General features: G+C 53.2%; 1 protein-coding gene across 4 annotated transcripts in view; it reads left to right on the forward strand.

Annotated features, from left to right (window-relative positions):
- The window catches only part of mast2 (microtubule associated serine/threonine kinase 2), a 96,857-nt gene that overhangs the window by 12,842 nt on the left and 62,963 nt on the right, over positions 1-21,052 (forward strand). For all 4 annotated transcript variants that reach the window (XM_084692360.1, XM_084692359.1, XM_084692361.1 and 1 more), the window contains exons 2-3: positions 2,691-2,832; positions 3,056-3,195. In XM_084692360.1, the coding sequence (XP_084548486.1) occupies positions 2,691-2,832; positions 3,056-3,195 (282 nt within the window). The remainder of the gene's footprint in view (positions 1-2,690; positions 2,833-3,055; positions 3,196-21,052) is intronic.

Genomic DNA, 21,052 nt, shown 5'->3' on the forward strand with positions numbered 1-21,052 from the left:
GCGGGCCAACATCTGTTTCTACCTTTTGCTGGTTTTAACGCTCATAGCGCAGATAAATATAAATTACATTCAAACACACCTGTGCAAAGAAGACGTTCAAACAGATACTTGTTCTTGTTTCTTGATGAGCTAACTGGCATTTGCGTAGAAGAACACCGCCTTCTTTCTGTAAAATTACCAGCATAAGTCTGTCACCAACCACCCCAGGCCTTCCAAAATGCTTTTGTACCGAATAGTTTTGTGATCGCTAGCACTCGCTGACAGATTTACAACGGTAAGGTACTGCAAACAGAACAATCCCGGCCTTCGCGTCATTAGCTAGCATCGCTTGCTATCCGCTAACACGAGCCTGACCGTACTCGCCTCTCCAGTTGCCATGACCCGTCGGTAAACGCACGCGGTGTAACGTAGCGTGCTGTTGAACGAGTCAACAGAGACTAGTTGTCCTCTTCACCGTACACCCCGCCTCTAACAGAGACAGGGGTTTATTATCGAGAGAGACCACTGTTGGTTATGGAAGTTCTGACTCAGATCGTTTGGCCTCAAGTTATTGGGAACAGTCAGAGGGCAGGTGTGTGTGTGTGTGTGTGTGTGTGTGTGTGTGTGTGTGTGTGTGTGTGTGTGTGTGTGTGTGTGTGTGTGTGTGTGTGTGTGTGTGTGTGTGTGTGTGTGTGTGTGTGTGTGTGTGTGTGTGTGTGTGTGTGTGTGTGTGTGTGTGTGTGTGTGTGTGTGTGTGTGTGTGTGTGTGTGTGTGTGAGCCAAGGCTAAGAAACGTGTGAAGGTTATTGGATGTAGGCTCTCTAATCCAGCTGTAGGTTACACCAGCACAGTCTTTCATATGGAGGTGGGGATTGATCCGGGGATTAAACACACGAGTCATCAATTCGAAGCCTGCTCTACAGCTCAGCGTACCCATCACGACTGATCCGCACGTGTGTGAGGAGAAAAGAGAGGGAGGGGGGGGGGGAGAGGGAGGGCTGGAGGAAGGGAAAGAGAGAGAGAGAGAGAGAGACGGCCTTTGCTTTGTATTTGCCTGTTAACCAAATCCAGTGTTTTTAAAAGCTTCCCCAACCAGGACTGATGCTGAAGGATGTTTGTTATTCCTTCTCAGTCTCGTGTCTGAACTCTGTACCAGAGATGCTGTGGTAGGAGTTCTGCCTCTGTGTGGTTTTCCCTGGGTCCATCACTTAGAATTGCTGTGCCACCTGGTGGCTAAGGAGTAAATTGCACCAGTCATACAGTAGACAATGGGATTGTCACATTTCAGGTTGTTTTTCTGTGTCTGTGAGCCACGTTCAGTGGGGTTTATTTGAGTTCTGGTTTAGGTTTTCTGGTTTGGTTCCCTGGTCTCTAACATGTTAAAGGCTGCTAAAAACGTTTCCCTGAAATCTTAAGCCCTTTCGTGTGTGTGTGGTTTCGAGGCTGCTGTGTGTGTGTGTGTGTGTGTGTGTGTGTCCTCCAGCACGGCGATATCCAGATGTCTCCGGAACTCCTGGCGTCCAGGGGCTCATCAGTTCGCTGCTTGAGCGTAAGAGGAAATGACCTCATCTGAGACCAGGTTTCCACGCCGACCGTTCTTTCCGATCCTGGAGAACCATAACAGCCAGACGAGGCCGGGAACTTAACCCGGCTCATCTGGCAGGACATTGGGCACGTCTCCTTCCCTGGTGCCCTCCTCTCTGGTCCTCTCCTTCCCTGGTGCCCTCCTCTCTGGTCCTCTCCTTCCCTGGTGCCCTCCTCTCTGGTCCTCTCCTTCCCTGGTGCCCTCCTCTCTGGTCCTCTCCTTCCCTGGTGCCCTCCTCTCTGGTCCTCTCCTTCCCTGGTGCCCTCCTCTCTGGTCCTCTCCTTCCCTGGTGCCCTCCTCTCTGGTCCTCTCCTTCCCTGGTGCCCTCCTCTCTGGTCCTCTCCTTCCCTGGTGCCCTCCTCTCTGGTCCTCTCCTTCCCTGGTGCCCTCCTCTCTGGTCCTCTCCTTCCCTGGTGCCCTCCGCTCTGGTCCTCTCCTTCCCAGTGGCTGGAAGCGTGCCCTGGCCAACACCACAAGCAACTGTGGTTCTGACTTTCCACTCTCCCCACATGTGAAGGGAAAGTCTGGGTTCACAACCCTCTGGGGCTGGATCCAGCCCTTGATTGATTGGCTTTTTGACTCGGGGAGTCGGTCGCTGGGCCGGTCTTGTAAAGTGGAGCCGCAGAGAAGCGGGGCTGCGAGTTGCATAATGAGTTGAACAGACACGTGTGTGTGTGTGTGTGTGTGTGTGTGTGTGTGTGTGTGTGAGAGAGAGAGTGTGTGCGTGTGTGTTGGAGTACGAGTGTGACCTGGGTTTGGCTGTGTGTAGCCCCCAGTGTTAGTATGGAGATCCAGTGTCCAGTGTGTGGTTTTGCACTGTGCTTTATGACTTTGCTTTGGCACGGGGCCCACACGCACACGGACCCTGGGCCTTTCTGGGCTCGTGGGGCCTTGTTGGCCTGGACAGGGCCTCCGGAGCCAGGCTCCACGGAGCCTTCAGCAGCACCTGCAAGCCTGTGCATGGGCTCACGTCTTGGTTTGCAGTATTTAATAGGCCTTTCTCTTGTTCTCTCTCCCCCCCACCTCTCTCTCTCTCTCTCTCTCTCTCTCTCTCTCTCTCTCTGTCTCTCTCTCTGTGTCTCTCTCTGTGTCTCTCTCTGTGTCTCTCTCTGTGTCTCTCTCTCAGAGGGAGTATGCTCCTCCCCCTCCCCTGCTGTTCAGGAAGTTGAGTAACCCTGACCTGTCTCCAGCCGCCAACAAGACCAAGATCTACCGGCAGCTGAGCCAGGATGAGAGCCACGCCCGGCGCAGCGGCATGGCCATGACTGGTGAGACACACACACGCGTGTATACACATATGGCATACACAGGATATGGCAAAAGTACATATACAAAAATCCAAATCCTTTTTTCCAAAATATTTTTTCACACACATATTTTTGGTATTTTTTTACACGACACAGAAACATTTCAAAAAAACGTTTTAAAAAAACGTTTTAAAATGTATTTGAGCAAACTTCTTTTTAACGTGTGTGTGTGCGTGTGTCCCAGGTAAGCAGCTCCTGCCGCTCTCCAGCAGTGTGCACGGGGGCGTGAGCCAGCTGGCCGGGCAGGGACCTGGGGAGCTCAACAACCTGGTCCTCATGAGGAACCAGACCCTGGGGCAGTCTGCCCCCTCTCTCACAGGCCTGGTGAGTCAGCACACACACACACACAAACACACACACACTCTGACACACTCTGACACACACACACACACACTCTCTCACACACTCTCTCACACACTCACACACACACACTCTCTCTCACACACACACACACACACACACACACACATGCTTGGACACTACCACACTGCTATGATTCAATGTGGCCACCATCAATCTCACCAGTAGATGGCAGCATTGCTCAACGTGACACAGTGAGGGCCAGAGCGAGGTCTTAGTCTGAGAGGCTTGTACACGGAGAGCGTGTGGGATGGTCTACTCTACATCACCATCATGGCAGCCTGGAGTCTTTAAATCATCATGTATTGAAACACACAGACAGAAGCAGATAGATCTGACGCGTTAAGTTATCATTCGCACATATTTATTATCACGTGTTGTTTGCTAATGACAGTAAACTTGGACTTGACAGCTGGACTTGACAGCTGGACTTGACAGCTGGACTTGACAGTTGGACTTGACAGCTGGACTTGACAGTTGGACTTGACAGCTGGACTTGACAGTTGGCTCACCAGGCTTGAGGAGGAGTTTTTTTTGGAAAAAGTAAAATTGTGAAATTGTAAGTGAAATGGGTTTGTTTGAATAAGAAATGGATGGTGTGGTGCAACTGCTTCGTTAGGTGGCAGTTCTAGCTGCCCAATAAAGGTTTCTTTAAAAATCAAAGTATCTCCTGCTCTCTCCATCGCGCTCTTTCTCGCTCTCTCTTTCTCTCTCTCGCTCTCTCGCTCTCTCTTTCTCGCTCTCTCTTTCTCGCTCTCTCTCTCTCTCTCTCTCTCTCTCTCTCTCTCTCTCTCTAGCTCTCTCTAGCTCTCTCTCTCTCTCTTTCTCTCTCTCTAGCTCTCTCTCTCTCTAGCTCTCTCTGTCTCTCTCTCTCTCTCTCTCTCTCTCTCCTGCTCTCTAGCTCTCTCTCCTGCTCTCTCTCTCTCCCTCACCCTTTTGAAAGCCTTGTGTAACCAAGCCAACAGGATATTGCGGATGCAATTCAAAGTGGAAAATGTGAGCCAGACGAGACAAACGCTGCTTTTATTTTGTTTCTCACAAACAGGTTTATTAAAGTTTTCCTCCGCTTGAAGGTACCCTGCCCCCCCCCCCCCTCCCAACACCCCTTCCCCCCCTCTCTGTTTGGGGGCGTATGAGGGGGGTCTTAACACAGCGCCTCTCTGAGGCGGTGTGTGGACTGTGTGGGCAGGGAATGCAGAGAACGGTAATTACTTGCCAGCGTGTCGCTGTTTCCTGTTCCTGTTTAAGACGTCCCCAGGGAATGCCTGTCACTCTCTCTCTCTTTCTCTCTCTGTCTCTGTCTCTCTCTCTCCCTCTCTCTATCTCTCTCTGTCTCTCTCTCTCTCCCTCTCTCTGTTCCTGTCTAAGACGTCCCGGGGGAACGCCTGTCACTCTTTGTTGTTGTCGGAGCTTAAGTTTGTTCCCTGATTGATGTTAATGAGCTGCGTACACTCTTGTGGGGAAACAACTGATTATATTTCTCTCTCTCTCTTTCCCTCTCTCTCTCTCTTTCCCCTTCTCCCTCTCTCTCTCTTTCCCCTTCTCCCTCTCTCTCTCTTTCCCCTTCTCCCTCTCTCTGTCTCTGTCTGTGTCCCTTACGTTGTACTGTAGAACAATCAGATTAAAGTAAACCATCCCTCTGGTGGACTCTACAGTTAGGCTGTGCTGTAGACAGCATACTGTCTTCATTGCACTTCCTGACAGCTGCCCAGAGTAGACCCTACCACTGGGTATATTAAGCTGCTCTCCAGCCATATGGCTTCAACTGGGGCGTCGCCATGTGTCCTGAGCCGGCCGCCCTGTGTGTGTGTGTGTGTGTCGTCAGCGGTGTGTCGTCGTATCGTGACACGCTCAGTTACTCACGCTATGTGAGCTCCAATGTCTCGTGTCTTCCCTGGTGTCTGTCTCCTGTCTCTCTCTCTCTGTATCCCTGTCTCTGTCTCTGTCTCTCTCTCTCCCTGTCTCTCTCTCTCTGTATCCCTGTCTCTCTCTCTGTCTCTCTCTGTCTCTGGCCCATACATAGAGCACACTCTGGTGAGGGTGAGGGGTTTGTGTGGATGAGGGGTGGTTGGAAAGCCTGTACTCTGTAGGGGCACAACTCATGGCCAGATGGTGTTTACCTCTCGGCTAATGGTGTGGGGTCTGGAGAAGTGGTGTGTGTGTGTTTGAGAAGACATCAGTGAGTTACCCATCCCCGTGTCTAAAAGCCAGGTGGAGAGGGGCGAGAAGGGAGAGAGAGGGGGGAGAGAGAGAGAGGATCGAGAGAGAGGGAGAGGGGGAGGGGGAGGGAGAGAGGAAGGGGGGAGGGACCCCCAAAAGCCTCTCCTCAGCTGACAAGGACACAGGGCACCATGTTCTGGGTTCCACCTGTGGGCGGGAGAGAGCCTGAAAACCATGACATCATTAGCATGTCACTACCATGACATCATTAGCATGTCACTACCATGACATCATTAGCATGTCACTACCATGACATCATTAGCATGTCACTACCATGACATCATTAGCATGTCACATGCTTTATGTGTTGGAGGACGGAAGAGAAGAGTGTCAGCTGTAAGTGTTCCTTCCTGCCTACGAGCAAACAAAGTATTAATCTCAGGTGTCTTTTCTGCATCGTCATTAAAACGCACTCAGACGGGCACTCGGGATGAGAGAAGCCTTTGAAACGAGAGTTCGTGATTCGCCCATGCAGAGAAGCGCTTTCCTATTGTCGTGATCATTTAAATTAGCATTTCTTTTTCACATGCAGATGGGGAGAACCGTCCCTATTCTAATCTCCCGGGTCCAGGGAAGGTCAAGTGGTTGGAAACATGCGCCTGGTTTCTCTGTCTTCTTGTGTGTGTGTGTGTGTGTGTGTGTGTGTGTGTGTGTGTTCACGCCTTTATCTGCGGAGTGGTGTTCCGGTTCAAAGCCTTGACGAAGACCAGAGAGGTTATTATCATTCGCTCTGGCCTGCCACGAATCATGCCCCTCAAACATGGTGATTAGGCATGGATGGAAATGAATTCAGATGAAGCTCTCACACACACAATGGGTAGCAGGAGGGAAGTTCAAAGGTATAGCTGATATTGCCATCATAATGAGGCCCCTTTGGATTTTACATCTTTTTATTCTGAAACGTTTACATTAAAGGCCATAGAAAAGGAGACCTAAATAAAGTTGGAACTTCTATAAAGTAATGAGGCGAGGAGAGATTCAGGGAGATGTTCAGAGGAACGGGCTGACTTTGCCTGTTCTGAAATATGCATGAGGACACGATGAATAATTACTGGCAGATTCCAAAACACTCTGCTGCCCGAGTCGAAGAGACATGGAGACGGAAGGTAGGTCGACTCATCTGGGAGGCGGTAGATCAACTTGGGAGACCAGGGGCCTTGGTGACCAGGGGTCTTGGTGACCAGGGGCCTTGGTGACCAGGGGCCTTGGTGACCAGGGGCCTTGCTGACCAGGGGCCTTGCTGACCAGGGGCCTTGGTGACCAGGGGCCTTGCTGACCAGGGGCCTTGGTGACCAGGGGCCTTGCTGACCAGGGGCCTTGGTGACCAGGGGCCTTGGTGACCAGGGGCCTTGCTGACCAGGGGCCTTGCCGACCAGGGGCCTTGCTGACCAGGGGCCTTGGAGACAAGGGGTTAGGGGCCTGGGTGTGGGGTTTTGTTGACCTGGAGCTTGAGTGTGGGGTCTTGGTGACCTGAAGCCTGGGGCCTGGTTGTGGGGTCTTGGTGACCTGGGGCCTGGGGCCTGAGTGTGGGTGTGGTTTGTGTCTGGATACACGGTTGCCTTCTAGTCAAGTAAGAAACAGATACAGTAGTTTACTGTTGTATCATGTGTCTTCATTGGCCTCTCTCTCTCCCCCCTTCCCTCCCTCTCCTCTCCTGTTTTGTTCTGCTTCCGGCTCTCTGTGCTCTCTGCTTGTCACATTCATAATTCACAGCTAAAGGAGGACGCGTTGTACCTGCTCAGTCATGTGGGGGCTCTCAAGATAGCAGCTACCCCAGATACGAGCCCCTGTCAGGGGCCAGGCTGGGTCTACAGGCCTCCTGCCATGCCGGAGGGACACACAGGGGGCGACATGGGGCAGGGTGTGGCATCCTCTGTGTTTTCCTCAGCAAGCTGCAGCAAAATCCTGTTATGTAAGCTGAGAAAGAGAGAGAGGTTAATGGGAGAAAGAGAGGAAGTGTAAAGGGGGGGAGAGAGCGAGCGAGCGAGAAAAGGGGGACCACGGTAGAGAGATGGACAAACACAGCAAGACAGAGAGAGAGAGAGAGAGAGAGAGAGAGAGAGAGAGAGAGACCTCAGTCACAGCTGGAGAGAGAGACCCCTCAGTCACAGCTGGAGAGAGAGACCCCTCAGTCACAGCTGGAGAGAGAGACCCCTCAGTCACAGCTGGAGAGAGAGACCAGTCTGATGGCTGTGCTGTTCCAAGGCCTCTCAGACACGCCACACAGCCTCTGGGTTATGTCATGTGTTTTGAGGTTAACCTCCCATTTCTCCGATTAATGCTGCAGTAGTCGGCATTGAAATTCCTCTGGCGTCTTTGAAAACGCTTTGATGTACAGCTTTGTTGTGTACACGACACACTGATGGGGGTGGGGGGGGGGGAGAGGGGGAGAGGGGGAGAGGGGGAGGGTCACAGATCTGTGAATGGGTAGGAGATGCTGGCATCATTACTGGATGTCATCTAAGCAGCATGGAGCTCCATCTGGTGCCAGGGTGCGAGAAGGTTCTCCTGAACGACATCGTGTCAGTCTGATCTGTGTGAAACCTCAGCAGGGTTCTCTTTAAGCCGAAGCAAGGTTCCTAACGGACTGTGTGGAACACTGTCAGCTTCTGCGAAACAATAGATCCTGGTGCTGTGTGTTCATTCTGTCCCATTACTCACACGCTCTCTCTCTCTCTCTCATGCGTTTGTTCACTAGTTAGGTGGCAACGTGACCAGATTAGAGACCGGTCTGGTGTGCTGTCATCCATCACACAGGCATTCCTCTCTCTCTCCCTCTCTTTCTCTCTTCTCCCTCCTCTCCCTCTCTCCCTGGGCATCACATACTTTCACAGAGACTTGAAGTCTCCCACTGTCTGTAAGGGAGATACCAGCTGCTCTACAACCCTCGCAAGAGAGATACCATCTGCTCTACAACCCTTTTGAAGGTTTCTCTTTCCCTCTGAGAGAGAGAGAGGGGGAGGGAGAGTGAGGGAGAGAGCAGGTTTTTGTAGTTACAGGGGAGATGTTATGGTCTTGAGGCCACAGATGGCACCCTTAGCCACCTTTCTCTTTCAGACTCATTTTATCACCCCCCTCCCCCCCACCACATCTATTTCTAAAACCCAGAGTACATAACATCCAGTCCTTAACACCCCCTGCTCCGCCCCAACTCCATCCGCCCCCGCCCCTTTCACACGTCGCATCATTACCGAGGCGAGTCCTTGAGGCGTAAATCAAACGCACCCCACAGGTGTGATTACCCTGCCCTGTCTCGCTGCCAGAGGCTCGTTTTGAACCCCGACGCCAAACGAGAACAACACACGGGTTCCCGACCCCTGCGGAGATGTTTACCACTGCAAGCGAATGTCTCGTCCCGTACTGTACAGCCTTGAAATGTGCCTGTGTGTGTGTGTGTGTGTGTGTGTGTGCGCCCGTGTGTGTGTGTGTGCCCGTGTGTGTGTGCCCGTGTGTGTGTGTGTGTGTGTGTGTTTCGTTCCCGTGTAAAGTCCTCATTTATATTCCCCACACGTTGCCAGATGCCTCTTTGTCCAGATCACTTCTCTCCGTGGCGACGGTGACCTTTTAAGAAATGTGCCGTTTTGGCAGGACTCAAACTCTTAATTGGGGCAAATGCGAAGTGCCTTCAGTGTGCAGTGGCCTCTGGTTGGAGGTCAGCCATTACCGGTGCTGTAATTACCAGTATACCTCTCTCTCTCTCTCTCTCTCTCTCTCTCTCTCTCTCTCTCTCTCTCTCTCTCTCTCTCTCTCTCTCTCTCTCTCTCTCTGTCTCTCTCTCTCTCTCTGTCTCTCTCTCTCTCTCTGTCTCTCTCTCTCTGTCTCTCTCTCTCTCTCTGTCTCTCTCTCTCTGTCTCTCTCTCTCTCTCTGTCTCTCTCTCTCTCTCTGTCTCTCTCTCTGTCTCTCTCTCTCTCTATCTATCCATCCATCGCTTTCTCTCTCTTCGTTGGCACGCTACAACTCTCTCCCTGCACTGCATCTTACCCTCTCGTCCCTCCATCTCTCTCTCCTCCTCTGCACCTCTCTCCCTCCATCCCTCGCTCCGTCTCGAACGAGGGGAAAAGCGAGAGAGGAGAGCTGATGGGTGTGTTAGGAATGTCAGCCTGGTTTGAAGTTGCAGGCATGAAGAGCCAGTGGAAGACTACAGTGTTGTGTCGACTCCTCCGCACACTGCTAAGTCTAAATTTAGTTCATTATCTTTTCTCTGTGGCAGTGACGTGGGCGCAGAATGACACACATGCAAACTACACGCACACACACACAACAAAGGCACACATAAATCCACTTTCTCCATCGGCCCAACTTGACTGGGTCCAGATAGCAATTACAGACGGCTATGAAGAATTGATGGTGTATGCTTGAGATCAGTGCACACTTTAAGCATGCATAGGGAAACAAAGCACTGCATTAACCATCGCCCGGGGCAACTCATTTCTCTGAAATAATTGGCTGACGTGGCTAGTGTTATGTGTTTTTCTCTTTTTATTTCATTATATTTTCTCCCTCCCCTCCTAAGGAAATGATACATAAAGCCAGGGAATCATTCAGGACACATGGGGCTGGTTCTCCTCCTGCAGGCTCTCTGCTGGTCCCACCTGGTGCCTTTCGAAGATGGCGTGTGTGTGTGTGTGTGTGTGTGTGTGGGGGCAGTGATAAAGTGGGCACTGTAAAGTTTGACTGACTCCCTTCATTAGATCAGAGGTGATCTCTGTCTTCCCTAATCCCTTGGTGTTCGGTCTTCAGTACACACACACACACACACTGATATGAATGCCAGTGATGACAGGATCAGATTTATTTCGTGTGAAATGCTTCTAGCGTGGTGATCGATGAGGCCCCAGTGGTAGAGAGACTACAATCATTGCTGTACTGGAAATACTTGATATAGGGACAAAAGCCTGCAAGCTTCTATCTCTCTCTACCACTCTCTCTCTCTCTCTCTTTGCGTTCTCTACCCACATTCACCATGACAACGCGGTCTGTGCTATATCTTCCAGCAGAACTGTGCTCTTGTATCTCATACACTTTCTCATCCCCCCCCGGAATCAGCGTTGACCCAGTTCCTTGTACTAGACTGTCTCTCTGCCGTACCTTCCTGTCAGATTCAACTGACTTCCTCTCTCTACCTTCCAACTGCTGCTTTCATCCCGCTCTCCCCCCTCCCCCCGCTCCCCCCCTCCCCCCTCCCTCCCCCCTCCCCCCTCCCTCCCTCCCTCCCTCCCCCCCTCCCCCCTCCCTCCCTCCCTCCCTCCCTCCCTCCCTCCCTCCCTCCCTCCCTCCCTCCCTCCCTCCCTCCCTCCCTCCCTCCCTCCCTCCCTCCCTCCCTCCCTCCCTCCCTCCCTTCCTCCCTCTCAGTTTCTAAATCTTCTCAGAGGAGCTACACAGTGTGTGTGTGTTTCACCCAGCCTCCCGCCCCCTCGTCACCTGGCTCACCTGCTGATGAACGGCCCCAAGCTTCGCAGCCCATCTGTTTGATTTGTCGAGGTGTCTGGGTCGTTCAAAAGTGTGTGTGTGTGTTAGTGCGTATAGTTTAGGGTGAGGGGTCGTCCCTGTAGCCAGAGGGCTGGAAGTACATCACTGGAGGTGTGTGTGTGTGTGTGTGTGTGGACCCCAGGTTGTTGAAATCCATCTGCTGTCTGAAGGGAAACAAACACAAAGTGCTGAATGAGCCTCGCTCCTGTTCAACAGTCAAGGTTAGAGGGAGGAGGAGAGAGAGAGGAGAGAGGACGTAGTACAGGAGAGAGAAAGAGGGAGGAGAAAGGACGTAGTACAGGAGGAAGAGAGAGAGAGGGAGGAGAGAGGACGTAGTACAGGAGGGAGAGAGGGAGGAGAGAGGACGTAGTACAGGAGGGAGAGAGGGAGGAGAGAGGACGTAGTACAGGAGGGAGAGATAGAGAGGGAGGAGAGAGGACGTAGTACAGGAGGGAGAGAGAGAGAGGGAGGAGAGAGGAAGTTGTACAGGAGGGAGAGAGCGCTACATAACGTCACTACGCTACATGCTCCACCGTTTCCATGACCACCTCGGGTGTGCGGCTGCTTGACTACTTGCTATTCTCTTCATGTTCTGTGTTGTTCAGTTGTTCTGACAGTCAGTGTGGCATACAAGTTGAGGAGGAGGAAAGCTGTGTGTGTGTGTGTGTGTGGGGGGGGTCTGCTCATAACAAGGTGACCACACAGACACAACAAACATACATTAACAAATCCTCGCTTGGCATCTCTCCTCCTCCTCTCCTCTCCTCCTTCCCTCCCCTGCTCTCCTCTTTCCCTCCTGTCCTCCTTCCCTCCCCTGCTCTCTTCCTTTGCTCTCCTCCTCCTCCCCTGCTCTCCTCCTCCTCCCCTCCTTCCCTCCTCCTCCTCCTCTCCTCCTCCCCTTCCCTGCTCTCCTCCTCCTCCTTTCCTCCTCCCCTTCCCTCCCCCTGTCCTCCTCTCCTCCTCCCCTTCCCTCCTCCTTTCCTCCTCCTCCTCCCCTCCTCTCCTCCTGCTCCCCTTGTCTCCTACTCCTCTCCTCCTCTCCCCAGTCAGCCGTTCTCTGCCTTCTCTCAATCTCACTTTAATCAGGCTCCCGGCTCAGGGTCAAGACACCGCTCCCAGATTCCTTTCTGCTCTCCGCTGAGATCATATCTGCCTGCCCGTCGCTTGCGCACGCACTCTCAAAGGACACCCCGCGTCGCCAAGGCAACTGTCCGTGTTACGAATATCCGCCCGTAAATTGTATACATTTTTGGGGTTCGGTTAATATGTTTTTTGTGTTTGCTTTTTCAAAGGTTGTCGCTTTTAGCCAATGAATGTGTTCAGGGTTGTGACTGAGCATGATGGGAGGGAAGAAGGAGCCACAGAGCTAACCGCCCCCCCCCCCCATTCCCCTCTCCATTTCACCCCCTCCACCTGTGGATGGTCACACTCAGTGATCTCCTCCTGGTTTGGACAGACACACCAATCAGGGCTCTTCTCCAGGCACTCACAGGATGGGGGAGGGAGCCTGGGAGTCATTGATGGGATCTCTTAATACCCCTCTCTCTCTCTTCCTCCCTGTCTCTCTCTCTCTCTCTCTTCCTTCTTCCCTCTCTCTCTCTCTTTCTCTCTCTCTCTCTCTCTCTCTCTCTCTCTCTCTCCCCCTCTCTCTTCCTCCCCCTATGCCTCTCTCTCCCTCCCCCTATCTCTCCCTCCCTCCATTCTGTCTTTGAGAACAGACACACCAGCCTGTCCCTGCTCGTCATTGATTGGCAGGCTGATTGATTGTGTGGATTGATTAAGTCTGTTAAGGCGCCCCCCCCCCCCCCCCCTCCCCTCCCCTCAGGACAGACTCGGTGTGTCTGTGTGTAATTAGCCCCCTGGACAACTTCCTTCGTCCGCCCGCCACTCAGCTCATAGCGCAGCTTGCCATCTAGCCTGGTACCCCGTGACTTCTGGGTAATGGTGTTTTTGAAGGCAGGTGTGATATTTTCTCATTAGCGGGTAGAGAGATGTGTGTGTCTGGGTGGGGTGGGGGGGGGCTTGCAGTCCGGGCTCTGATCCCCCACCCCCCGCCTCCTGTCGCTGCCGTGACGAGCAGTCAACCCACAGAGATCTCTCTCCCCCCCCCCCCCCCCCCACCAAGCTCCTGACTAGAAATATGAAACTCCTCACAAACGTGCTGACAGGGCTTCTTGTTTCAGCGCTAGTAGGGACAAGCCTGCTTGGGTTTCCTGTGGCCTCTTGTACACAGAGTTGAGTGAAGAGGCAGCCTGCAGAAACTCCATCTGTCTGGGGTACCAGTTGGATACAGGACGGTCCACCACGGGACCTGACACTGTCTGTGTGATCCAGGACAGATGGGCGACCGAGGCCGACTCAGATGCAGAGAGAGCCAGACTAATTAACTAACCCTTCTTCCCATAAGTGTTTTGCCACTATCACACAGACACACACAGACAGGTTTTCCCTCACCACTCTAAATAAATGGGCCTTAATTAAGAGAGTGAGCTATTTAGTTTCTAATGGCACGAAGGCATTTGGGTGGGGGGGGGTGGAGATGTGATTTATACGTTTGGGTTTGGCCACGCTTGCTTCTCTTATACACTGCCGCTGATGTCAACGACTTATCACATTCAGAGACTTCCGTCATTTTTAACCCCTCTTCTCTCATTCGACCCTTTTTTCTCTCTCTCTCTCTCTCTCTTTAGTTTTTCAGACCAGTATATAGAGGTGTCCTCTTCCCTGAAACCAAGCTTATTTTCATCTAAAACGTCACGATAAGATATTTGAGAACCGTGCAAACCACCCCCCTCCCCCACCCCCCTCCCCCACCCCCCAGGACAGGGTGACAGGCCGGACATCTGAGCTGTATCGACCGGTCATCTACTCCGTCCTCCCCCCCTCCTCCTCCCAGGCCTCTGGCCAGTAAGTTTATCTGGATAACCAGACGTGCTGTGTATTCTGTTACTGAACGTCCATCAGTACGACCGGACAGCAGCTCTGCTGACCCAGCCCTTCTTCATTGGGAAGTATTGAACAGCTTTCTGTCTGTAGGGCTTCCTGCGGCTCGGGGAGGGGATCTGGGGCTAGTGATGGCTTCCTGGGCCGGACAGGGCTTGACATGGGCCTGGGGCCTCTGGGCTGGGGCCTCTGGGCTGGGGCCTCTGGGCTGGGGCCTCTGGGCTGGGGCCTCTGGCCTGGGGCCTCTGGGCTGGGGCCTCTGGGCTGGGGCCTCTGGGCTGGGGCCTCTGGGCTGGGGCCTCTGGCCTGGGGCCTCTGGGCTGGGGCCTCTGGGCTGGGGCCTCTGGCCTGGGGCCTCTGGGCCGGGGCCTCTGGGCCGGGGCCTCTGGGCCGGGGCCTCTGGGCCGGGGCCTCTGGGCCGGGGCCTCTGGGCTGGGGCCTCTGGGCCGGGGCCTCTGGGCCGGGGCCTCTGGCCTAGACTAGAGCCGACTGTCTGGGACTTCTCAAACGTTGAGTCAGATGGCTGAGCGGTGAGGGAGTCGGGCTAGTAATTAGAAGGTTGCCGGATCGATTCCCCGCCGTGCCAAAATGACGTTGTGTCCTTGGGCAAGGCACTTCACCCTACTTGCCTCGGGGGGAATGTCCCTGTACTTACTGTAAGTCGCTCTGGATAAGAGTGTCTGCTAAATGACTAAATGTAAATGTAAATGTGATGCTGATGAGTTTGCGTGGGGCTGTTGAACTATAAGACTGGAGAGGGAAGGTGACATTTGAGTTTGCGTTCCCTGCCGTTGTCATGGAAAGCCGGATGTGGGTTGTCACTAGAGACGTCCTTCAGCGGCCTGCGAACACTGAACTACCAACGCGCCGGTTGCCCCCCCCCCCCCCCTCCCCTCACCGGGTCGAGGCTGGAGATCTTTTCAGAAGCTCTTGTTTTTGTCATCCAGAGCGCTCTTCACCAACCCTGCTCAAGGCTGCTCCACTCTCAAGCTTCCTGTGTCTGTTTGCTAAATGGATTGAATGGAAGATGGAAGAGCTATATGCTCTGGCTTGTGGCTATTAGTGAAATGATTGAAAAGATAAAAACCTGCACCAACCCCTCGCCCCCAAACAAATCTGTGAACTGGCCATCTGCGGATAAATGCCAATGCCATTTGAGGTTTGTAAACAAATGGGATTTTAAAAAGTTAGCTTTGTGCGGCTGGGGCAGGGAAACATTCGAACATTCCAATTAATATTTTCTAATTGACAAAAACTACACGACAAACGCTTTAGTCTTCAGCATGTACTAATCAGAAGGCTAGCAAGTAACATTAGCATGGTAGTAGACTAGCATTGCTACAAGTATAATGCTTGGTAACTTAACCCGGCACCGAACTAAGCTAGCTAGCTACCGTTTCGGAAAAATAACTTAAGCTGTGGGAACCGTTGGAAATATTTTGGACCTCAATCTTAACGAGGCCAGCTGAAGGGGAACGTTTAAAGTTGTGATGCGGTTTTTCGAAGGTTTTCCTCCTCACCCCCGATAGAAAACTGGCCAGGCTCTGATCTCTCTGCTAGTATTTATTACCTATCTTCAGGAGACGTTGTTGTCATCCAGGAGTAATGGAGAAACAGGCAGATGGAGAGTTGTCGTAGCCAGCCGCAGTTGAGTGCAATTGTTATCGATCGCCTATGAGGGGGGGGTCACGGGTGTGTGTTATCCTGTAACTAAGGGAAATTGATTGTTTTTAGATGCATCCATAAAACCCCGAGCCGCCACCCGCCAACACCGTCAGGAGTAACAGAAAAGCCGTGCTTCCGACAGAGACAGGATTAGAAGACAGCGCTGTTTTAGTTAAGACTTTATCCTTTCCCCAATACGCTGCATTACAGCTCCTCTTAAAACACACACACACACACACACACGGTATATATCCCACCCTTTTCCAGTCAAGTAGATGAGATCATAGGCTTTGATCGCATCAGCTCTCGCTGATCAGGCAGGGAAATTGAATTTGAGTCTCATCTCGGGCCGCTCCACCTCGGCTGTATGCTGTTCAACCTCGGGCGTGTCAAAAGGCCATGTGTTTGTGTGACTGCTACTTGCTAATCCCTGAGTGCGGGGTTGTTTGTTTCGCCTCTCCGGCCCGCTGTTATCTCGCATGTCCAGTGGCCCACATTCATGCACAGGGGTGATGCTCTCCTCCACCCGGGCTGGCTGGTACATGGAAGCGAAACTGGAGAGTGTGAAGGGATTGTGCTACTTCTGCCGGTTTGGGTGTGTCGGGTTACCAGACAGTCCCTCCCCCTGTGTGTTTTTTCCCCTCCCTGCTGAGAGCCTAAATATTTCTCTGACGTTCTAGATTTGTTGTGTGTGTGTGTGTGTGTGTTTTTTTTTCTCACAGGAATGCAGTGTTCTCTGAGGACAGCGTGATAGAGGTGTCCTCATCTTTCAACAAACAGCCTGCATGGTTTCCACCTGGATAACATCACTCTGTCCTCAGATGAACTCTAAAACAAACACACACACACACAGGTTAAAGTTATGACTTGTATAAGGTATCCAAGGAGATACTTTGGAGTGGGTCTCTCTCCCCCTCTGAACTGATATGGTCCTGTGAGGCGTGTGTGTGTGTGTGTGTGTGTGTGTGTGTGTGTATTTGTTATCTCCCAGACCCCCTGACATGGATGTGTTTGGATCCAGGAAGGAAGACTGAACAGAATAGCTTGTAAACCTTCCCTTCCGTCTATTTTTCCTTAAAACCCCACCCCACCCTGGCCCCGCCACCCTGCCCCCACCACCCCACCCTGCCCCCACCACCCCACCCTGCCCCCACCACCCCACCCTGGCCCCACCACCCCACCCCCCCTGCCCCCACCACCCCACCCCCCCTGCCCCCACCACCCCACCCCCCCCTGCCCCCACCACCCCACCCTGGCCCCACCACCCCACCCCCCCTGCCCCCACCACCCCCCCTGCCCCCACCACCCCACCCTGCCCCCACCACCCCCCCTGCCCCCACCACCCCACCCTGGCCCCTGCCCCCACCACCCCCCCTGCCCCCACCACCCCACCCTGGCCCCACCACCCCACCCTGGCCCCGCCACCCCACCCCCCCTGCCCCCACCACCCCACCCCCCCCTGCCCCCACCACCCCACCCCCCCTGCCCCCGCCACCCCACCCCCCCTGCCCCCACCACCCCACCCCCCCCTGCCCCCACCACCCCACCCCCCCTGCCCCCACCACCCCCCCTGGCCCCACCACCCCACCCTGCCCCCATCCTAGTCAGGGAACAATTAAAACCTTGCCTGCTGCGGCAGCTTCTGGGTTTGTTATCTACAAAGACTCTTCTCTGGTAACTCCAGAGACGCAGCCTGCTTCCTTGCTCTCTGTGCAACAATAACTCGTGGCTTACGGCTTGTGTTGCAGCTTGTGTTGTTGTTTCCAGCGCGTCCTCTGTTGAGAGTAGGAGGGTGATTAAGCAGGAACCAAAGAGAGCTGACTTCTCTGAAGGGAATTGTCTCTCGGGACTTGGGACTGTTTCAAGCTTAATCACAGACCACAGCTGAATCTGGCAGTCTAGACTCCCCCAGTCTGTTGCTGTACTGCTCATCCACTAACGAGCTAACACAGCGCTGAGCCCTGCTGGAGCTGGGGACAGGGGACAGGGGACAGGGGACTGGGGGCTTGGGACAGGGGACAGGGGGCTGGGGACAGGGGGCTGGGGACAGGGGGCTGGGGACAGGGGGCTGGGGACAGGGGGCTGGGGACAGGGGACTGGGGACGGGGCTGGGGACAGGGGGCTGGGGACAGGGGGCTGGGGGCTGAGATTGAGCACTCCTTCATTCGCCCTCTTGCATGCTCTTGCACACACACACACATCTCAATCATCCGTCTCCCTCCCTCCTTAAAGCTTTTGAAGGCTGAAACTTACTCAGCGTTTTCTTGTCTCCCTGGTGAAGGGGGTTTGGAAGGCAGGTTTGTGTGTGTGTGTGTGTGTGTTTTGGCAGCATTTCTGCTGTGCTGCAACTCTAGCTCTAGTCTAGTCCTTTTCCAGTGGCATCATACAAGCACCTCTACATCGCTCTTGAACTCTCTGCCCCCCCCCCCCCACACACACACACACACACTCACACATTCTCCCCAAAGCATCTTACCTCACCCACCACTGGCTAAACAAGAAAAGGGCTTTATTTTATTTTTCACTTGACATTTTCCCCCCGGCTGCTCTCGTAAACAAGGCCAGCTTGGATCTCATGCTCGTCAGTCCAAGTGCCCGTTGAATCCCACCCGGTGCTGAAGGAGTCAAGTGTCTGAGGTGTACAATATTATTTCCAAGGCCTCGTCTGTGTTTAGGTCGGACAGCGGTGTGGATACGTTCACCTCATCTCACGGCTCCTTCTGTGTGTGTGTGTCTGTGTTTGTGTGTGTGTGTGTGTGTGTGTGTATGAGCCCACCTCTCCTTGAGCCTTCCAGCCATGATTAGTTAAATATTTACTGATATTCCTGTCAGCTCAGACTGAGGCTAGATGAGGCTTCACCACTGCGTGGAGAAGTCTGCCTCCCCCCAATAGCTTTCATCTTTAATTCATGGCCTCGCCTTTCTGTCTAAAGACACACACACACACACACGTACGTAAGCCACAGCCATCAGCAGAAGCCAGGAATATGTTTGGAACTGTCAGTGGGATTGTTCTTTTGAATTTCAAGACTTGTTTCCCTTAAACTACGATTCATTTACCTCCCTCCCTCCCTCCCTCCCTCCCTCCCTCCCTCCCTCCCTCCCTCCCTCCCTCCCTCCCTCCCTCCCTCCCTCCCTCCCTCCCTCCCTCCCTCCCTCCCTCCCTCCCTCCCTCCCTCCCTCCCTCCCTCCCTCCATCCATCCCTAGGGTAGATGTTTTTGTCCCTCCAGGGGCAAGTGTTCTCAGAGATGGAGCCTGTTATCCCTGCTACCCAAGCTCATTACCCATGCTCCTCTTCCTGGGAGATGCTTGCTCAAGGTGTGTGTGTGTATTGGGGTGTATGTGTGTTTTGCAGGAGAATAAAGACTAGTGTAGTGTCTTTAAATTCAAAAGAACTCCACTCCACTCCAATTCCACTGACACGACTAAAACATATTCCAGGCTTCTGGGAATGGAGTGTGTTCTCTCTCCCTCCCGCTTTCTCTCACACACACACAGGTGTGTGTGTGTGTGTGTGTGTGTGTGAGAGAGAGAGACCCAGGAGGAGACTGCTGGACTCCCAATCACACTCGTTTAGTTGATGAATGATTATGCACTATCTGTTTCTCTCTCTCTGTCTCTCTCTCTCCCTCCCTCTCTCTCTCTGCAGTAGCTTGTTATTTTCTTTTTCTCTTATCCTCCCTCCTCTCTCTCTGTCTCCTTTTCTCTCCCTTTCTCTTTAATTCATTAACAACTAATGACTGTAGGCTTGGCTGTTATGTGCTGTGCCGTACCTATTTTTATGTGAAAGTGTATGGCCTGTTTTGTTAGCGGCTGGTGTGTGTGTGTGTGTGTGTGTGTGTGTGTATGTGTATGCATGCACCAGAGGTGCATGCGGGGGAACGTGGGCACAGTAAATCCTCCCTAGTTAAGTGGCCTGACTAAAGAGGGGCCATAAAATGTTTATGACGCCCCCCCCCCCCACACCCCTCCCACAGGACTGCGGCCAACCAAGAAGTACAGTAACATCTTCTATAACATCATCTATATTCACGAGGCCCCGGCACGCGTAAATCACGACGCTAGGCTGAAGGAGCCATGCTAGCCGCCGCTAAAAATACACAGCATGAAGCGAGCGCCTGTGCTCTCAGGCCCCCCTTGGTGAGACCAGTACTGACCTCCCCTTCATGGTGGGCCGGCTACACAGAAGGGGGAGAGATAAGGAGAGAAAGAGAGTTAAGAGAGAGAGGGATAGTCTGTTAGCGTGCTAGCTGGCATGCTAATGGCCCCCTGGATTGCTGGTGTTAGCGTACTAGCTGGAATGCTAATGGCCCCTTGAATTGCTGGTGTTAGCATGCTAGCTGGAATGCTAATGGCCCCATGCATTGCTGGTGTTAGCGTGCTAGCTGGAATGCCAATGGCCCCCTGCATTGCTGGTGTTGGCGTGCTAGCTGGAATGCTAATGGCCCCCTGCATTGTTGGGCAGAGGAGATAACGGCGTGGGGCAGCATGCGGAGGAGGCCCCCTCCCTCCCTGTGACCCCTGGAGTGACAGCAGGACCCTGTGTGCTTGACCTCTGACCCCTCTAGGCTGCACTGTGCTAAATCATGTGATGTGTGCTGAGCCGGGTGAAGTGTGAGCGCGTGTGCGTGTGTGTGTGTGTGTGCGTGTGTGTGTGTGTGTTCAGGGTCTGACTGGGTGCTGAGTTGATCTACTGCCCTGGCACTGGGGGCTCCATGGTTTGTCTGTGCAGAATGTGAGACTCAGTTAGGAATGGGCGTGCTGTTCATTCTGTTCCCTGGACAGTTCTGGGCACCTGGTTATCCTTAGCTTTTACAGCCCCCAGGCCAGACAGGAGAGGGTTGGGCTGCAGTCCCTCTCTCTTATACAAACACTGTCACAACACTGAGGCTCTGCCTGTGTCGGGTAACGGCGTTGACGTCAGGTGCTGTAATGTGTGTGCCTGTTTACCTACCTCTCTCCTTCTCCCTGTCTCCCTGTTTCACAGCTTGTCTCTCTCTCTTCTTGTTCCTCCCTCTCTGACCACCAGCCAATCAGCAGTGAGAGCAGACGTCCTTGGCAGAATTCTAGTTTACAGTGTACCTCCTGGTAAAGTGAGGACAGACTGTCATAGGAGTCGATGCTGAGTAATCTCTGCTTCATTATCCTCTAATCTGTTCCTCTCTTGTCTGTCTTTCTCTGTCTCTGTCTCTCTCTTTCTCCTCCCCCACTTAACACCCCCGTGTCATTTCACCCGGAGGTCAGCCGTGTGTGTGTCCTGCAGTCCTTTTCCTTAGTCCACCCCTGACCTTTGACCTCCACACAGCAGCTTGCAGGTTAAACGGTGTCCTCCTTCAAGCACCAACCCTTTAGCTGATCACACACACACGTGCATCATATGTTGTGTGCAGTTGCATTCTCGCGTGGCTAGGTGTACACACACACATACAGTAGCAGAGAGGAGGGCTTGTAGATCTTTCCCCCTCTCTATACGGACCTCCTATCAGCCTGTTCTCACACTGACTCATAGATCTCAGCTCTCA

This window comes from Hypomesus nipponensis, chromosome 26 (genome assembly GCF_054491055.1).
Source record: "Hypomesus nipponensis isolate SF chromosome 26, ASM5449105v1, whole genome shotgun sequence".
NCBI classification, from domain to species: Eukaryota; Metazoa; Chordata; class Actinopteri; order Osmeriformes; family Osmeridae; genus Hypomesus; species Hypomesus nipponensis.